The sequence below is a fragment of the Dipodomys ordii genome, unplaced genomic scaffold, assembly GCF_000151885.1.
Source record: "Dipodomys ordii isolate 6190 unplaced genomic scaffold, Dord_2.0 Scaffold31, whole genome shotgun sequence".
NCBI lineage: Eukaryota > Metazoa > Chordata > Mammalia > Rodentia > Heteromyidae > Dipodomys > Dipodomys ordii.
In genome coordinates, this window is record NW_012267247.1 from 5,401,066 (window position 1) to 5,406,933 (window position 5,868).

The 5,868-nt window shown below is 39.2% G+C and overlaps 1 protein-coding gene across 1 annotated transcript in view; it reads left to right on the plus strand.

Moving 5' to 3' along the window:
* Efcab5 (EF-hand calcium binding domain 5) overlaps positions 1-5,868 on the plus strand; it is a 100,196-nt gene that overhangs the window by 60,525 nt on the left and 33,803 nt on the right. Inside the window, exons 10-14 of the mRNA XM_013016297.1 lie at positions 376-1,386; positions 2,581-2,658; positions 2,772-2,864; positions 3,634-3,848; positions 4,757-4,913. Of these exons, the coding sequence (XP_012871751.1) occupies positions 376-1,386; positions 2,581-2,658; positions 2,772-2,864; positions 3,634-3,848; positions 4,757-4,913 (1,554 nt within the window). The remainder of the gene's footprint in view (positions 1-375; positions 1,387-2,580; positions 2,659-2,771; positions 2,865-3,633; positions 3,849-4,756; positions 4,914-5,868) is intronic.

Genomic DNA, 5,868 nt, shown 5'->3' on the forward strand with positions numbered 1-5,868 from the left:
CTCTTCAGCTCAAGGCGAGCGCTCTACCACTTGAGCTACAGCGCCACTTCCGGTTTTCTGGTGGTTTATTGGAGATAGGAGTCTCACGGTCTGTCCTGCCCGGGCTGGCTTTGAACCGCGATCCTCAGATCTCAGCCTCCTGAGTAGCTAGGATTACAGGCGTGAGCCACCAGCGCCCGGCTACGAGACTCTTATTTCCAATTAATCATCAAGAAGTTGGAAGTGGTACTATAGCTCAAGTGGTAGAGTTTAGCCTTGAGCACAAAAGCTCAGGGACAGTGCCCAGGCCCTGAGTTCAAGCCCAAAGATTAGCATGCCCCTTCCCACCCCTCCACAGATTCATTGTTTAGGCAAATGCTTTGTTTTCTATATTAGGGCCAATCCTTGAATTTGAAGAAATAGACCTTATTGAATTCTGGGGAGACATGGATAATCAGAAACATATTTATGAAGATTTTGATAAGGTATTCTTACAAATGAATGCATTACTTGCTGAAAAAGAAGCTGCAAAAACTCGAAGTAAATTATTAGAAAATCCAGAAGATCAGCAAAAAGATGACAAACCCATAATATCACCACCACCAGGAGAGAAGAGTGAGATGGGTACAGAACCTGGGTCACTAGGAATTTCAGTGGAAGAACAAGGAAAAGAGCCAACTGCAAAGGAAGAATTTTTCACAGAGTCAACTCCAGAACAAGGAACCCCTACAGAACAAGAAATCCACACAGAGTCAACACCAGAAGAAGAAATTCCTTCAGAACAAAAACTAAATAAAGAGTTAGAAGAGCAAAGACACCACAGAGGGTCAATTGTAGGGAAAGGACAACGCAAAGGGTCAAGAGCAGGATCACGCAAAATGTCAGTTTCAGGGCAAAGACAGAGCAGAGGATCAGTTTCCCAGCAAGGTTCAATAGACCAAGAACTACATCCAGACTCAATTGCAGAACAAGACTCAGAAAGAGAATCAATACCGGAACAAGAATCACATAGAGGGTCTAATACAGAGCAAGAGTCACCCCGAGAGTCAATTTCAGAGCAAAGGTCACCCCGAGAATCATTTTCAGAAGGACAACGTAAACGGTCAATATCACGACAAAGATCACGCAAATCATCAACTTCAGAACAAGGACCACGAAGAGGATCAATTCTAGAACAAGGGCAACGCAGAGGTTCATTAGCCCAAGATCAGCGCAAAGGGTCATTATCAGGACAAAAATCACACAGAATGTCACTTACAGAATATGAACCAGAGTCAATAATAGAAGAGTCAGAACAAGAACCAGCGAGAGAAACAATTCCTGAGACTGCATTACTGGGGGACAGAGATGAAGAAGCAGTTGACATTTCTGCAGTGGCCACATCAAGTAAAAAAGATCTTGTTGCAGGTAGTACTTCAGTTATCCTACAATATCAGTTTCCTGAAGTTTTCTGAGAGAGAGAGAGCGTGATCTGGGGCTTGAAGTTGGCCTGGGTATTGTCACTGAGTGTTTTGGCTTGCAACTAGTATTTAGCCCTTAGCCATAGATCCACTTCTGGCTTTTTTGGTGGTTAATTGGAAATAAGGGTCTCACAGACTTTCCTGACCTGGTTGGCTTGGAACCCAAATCCTCAGATCTCTGCCTCCTATTTAACCAATATTACAGGCATGAGCCACAGGTGCCAGCTCGGCTTCCTGTTTTATAGAATAGTTTATAATGTCTGTTCAGAAAACACTCATTGAAATTAATATCTTTTCTGTTACCTAAAATTCAGATACCTTTTGGCATTTTACATTTAGTCTAGACCTTAAACAATCAGCAAACTGAATATATCTATTGTCAATTTACTTGGAATTTTACTTTTAGTTCATTAGTGAGGAAGAGATTTAGCAGCACTATAAATAGAAGCACCTTCATTGGGCCTTTGGAAAGGGAAAAGCATTTTGTTTTAAATTTGTAGTTTCTAAGGTCAGAAACTACATTTAAACTTTATTTTACTTCAGGGCTGAGAAGGTGGCTCAGTGGTAAAGCGCTTGCCTTGCATGCATGAGGCCCTGGGTTCAATTCCTCAGCACCACATGAGCAAAAAGAAAAAAGCCAGAAGTGGCTCTGTGGCTCAAGTGGTAGAACACTAGCCTTGAGCTGAAGAGCTGAGGGACAGCGCCCAGGCCCAGAGTTCAGGCCCCACAACCGGACCCCCCCCCCAAAAAAAAAAAACAACTTTATTTTACTTCAACTGCAAGATGGGTCCTGCCTTCTTTCTGTGTTGTATGATTTTCTCCTAGAAGTGTTTCTGAAAGTTGTATTTCAGACAGAAAACACTTTACATTTCAAATGTTTATTTCAAATGAACAGAATTTAGGAATATAGTAATACTTTGCATTACATGGTCAAATTCAGGCTAAAAAATAGCTTTTAATGCAAAGTTACTTTCAGCAATTAAAAGGAAGTACCTAGGGTTTTTGAGGTTCCATATGAAAGTGTTTTCTTACATTCATTAACTTCTGAATACAAAATATGATATGTTAATGATATTATAATAGTAATAGTAATAAATATGCATTATGGCTGATCCATAGCATTTTCTCTTGTACAACTTAGAACCTTCAAAAACCAGCATTCAGAAAGACAAAGCCTGTGAACCAAAGTCCCAGAAAATAGAAGGAAAGACATGGAAAGGTAATTGGTCATTTAAAAAACAACCAAAAATCTTCCTTTTGTTTATATCTTGGAGCAAAAGCATTGCAAAGGTGAAGTTAACTTGACTTTGTTGTAAAATGTGTTTTTCACAGGTGAATTTCTTACCTGTAACTGGAAAACACAGTATATCAAATTTGAAGATGAGGAACAGGCAAACTTAATCTATGCTAACTCCAGGTTCACAGGTACAAGTTAACAAAAAAATCGGAAGCATAAAGGCAATCCAATAGATGGCTTTATTATGCTAGATTTATGCCTGAAGTACTTGGAAATCCGTGAGGACTTTCTCATAGGTTTCTGTGACCCAGACACGGACTTAAGGTGATAATAGTATTTGCTAAACTGTTTATAGCTGGCTTCAGGTTCAACTGGGTCCCACTATAGCAGGATACTGTCTTGGCTTCTCAGCCCTGTGTTTCCTGGTATCACTTACCATTTTAGGCATTTTTCCCCCATGTGGTTTCAAAAATGTCCACAAGAGCATTTTTAACGTTATATTCTACCATTTCAACAGAGTGAAAAAAGAAAAAAGATTTTTCCTGATTGTTGCCCCAAAAGTTCTGGGATAACAATCATCTGTGTTACACTGCTGTCATATATGAATCTTTAGCCAGAACTTATATCACACATCCATGGAAGAATGGTGGAGAAGATTCAGTACCACCTGCTTTCCTAAACTGACAGTGGGGAAAAAATGTTCTCCCAAAGAGAAGAGATAGATGTTGTTCTCAAAAAGGGAACATATGTTTATGACAGGTAAAAATATTAGATGTTGGGGCTGGGAATTTTGCTCATTGTTAGAGCAGTGCCTACTATATACAAAGGCCTGTATTCAAATCGACCACCAAATTCAAAAATGTTAAAACAGCAAAAGCAGATATGTATTACACGGGTACTATTTTGCTTTCTCTAAGATTTGAAAGAATTCCTTGATGTATGTTTCCTGCTTCACAGACTTACATTCAATTATCAGAAATATTCTGTCCTACAAGGAACTAAAAGGCAGGAGTGCCTTCAATGGAGTTTCCTTAAATCTGATCCAGTTTGTCCAATTCCTGGAGACATTTGTTGGAGAAGATACTCAGCTGAGTGTCAGTGAGAGCCTTGTCTCTTTTTTTAAGAAAAACTATGTAGAAACAGAAGAAGAGAAAATTAATGCCTTAGAACAGGTGGGTAATATATTTATCAATGAAACAAGTGAAGTCATTTTTATAAGTAAATCTCTGAACTTTAGTTGCTCTTCCATCCTGCTCAGGCACACATTTGAACTATGCTTTTCTATTTCAAGCTATCCATCATAGCTAGTACATGCCAAAAGCCCTCTACTGCACACAGCTGACTGTTGAGAAGAGGGGTCTCATGAACGTTTCTTCTTGAGCTTGTCTTAAACAGAGGTCCTCCTGATCTAAGCCTCTGGCACCTGGCAAAATAAAGACAGAGAGACAGAGAGAGAGAGAAAGAGAGACAGAGACAGAGAGACAGAGAGAGACTTTTTAACACAGCCACTTTTCATTGTTTGAACATTACTATTAAATTTCTATGTTTTGCACATTTTTCTTGAATAATCAGGATGAAATGGGAAAAAAAATTAATCAGAGATTGTCAAGGAGTATAGTACCCTTCCAAAGCTAATGTATTTTAATCCACTGCATAGACCTACTGGGCATGTTTGGCTGAGAGATGAAACAGAAATGCATTCTCCACTAATATAATCCTTAGCCCCAAAGCAAAGCTGTGTCTACTTAAAAAATGCTTCAAGTCAGGTGCTAATGGCCCATGCCTGTAATCCTAGCTACTCAGGAGGCTGAGATCTGAGGATTGCAGTTCAAAGCCAGCCTGGGCAGGAAAGTCCATGAGACTCTTATCTCCATTAAACCACTCAGAAAACCGTAGTGTAGCTGTGGCTTAAGTGGTAGAGTGCTAGCCTTGAGCTGAAGAACTGAGGGATAGCACCCAGGCCCAGAGTTCAAGACCCATGACTGACCAAAAAATAATAGCTTCACTGTTTAAAAATAATAAACACAGATGCCAGCTATCACAATGAACATGGTGTCTTCTATTGTTGTTTTTATCCTAGATTAGGCACAATGCTTTTCAAATCCGACAAGGACTTCTTCTAGAAGCACTCTTTCAGAAGTGGGACAGTAATTGCTCAGGCTTTTTGGATCTGAAGGAAGTTGATGAAATCTTGTACACATACAAGGAGGGAATGGAAAAAGAATCTATGAAGAAAGGTAAACTGCATGAATGTTCCTATTCAAGTTGTGATAACAAGTTGCCTTTTAAGTTTCCCGATACTATGACACAAGTGCAGTTAAAAATTCATGAGTTCTAAAACCATCAAGTATTACTTAACATCTACTAATAGGGTTGTAATTTTTAAATGGAAAACAAGTGTCAGCAAGGATATGGTAAAATGGAAATCATCATGTATTAGCCAATGGGAATTGATAAATGAGTGGAATACTTTGCAGTTTTGTCCAAGAGCCTAACTTTACATAGATTCTTTCTGTACACATGGCTGCCCTCCTTTTTTAGGTTAAAAGAACTTAAACATGTAACATTTCTTCCTGGTTGTTTATATTCCTTCACAAGGTCTGAACAACCCCTAGTGTCAACTGGCTCATTTTCCACTCTTATTCTCCTCAATGACTTTTTCCCCTCCTAAGACATAATTTTTCCTTTGTAACTAGTATAAAATTATTTCTATTCTAGCCCAGCACCAGTGGCTCATGCCTTTATCCTAGCTACTCAAGAGACTGAGATGTGAGAATCACAGTTAAAAGCCAGACTGGGCAGGAAAGTCTGTGAGACTCTTTATTTCCAATTAACCAGCAAAATTTGGAAGCGGAGACGTGGCTTGAGTGGTAGAGTGCTAGTCTTGAGCACAAAAGATCAGGGACAGTGCTTAGGCCCTGATTTCAAATCCCAGTACAAGGGAAGAAAAAGGAAGGAAGAAGGAAGGAAAGAAGGAAGGGAAAGAAGAGAGAGGAAGAAAGGGAGAAAGAAAGGAATAAAGAGAGAATGGAAGGAAGGAAGAAAAGAGAGGAAGAAAGAAGGAAAAAAGAAAGAAGTAAAGAGAGAGACTAAAATCTATGATTTGATAACATTTTCTTTTTCTTTTTTTTATTGTGAACATACTGTACCAGAGGGGTTACAATTACATGGGCAAGATAATGAGTACATTTC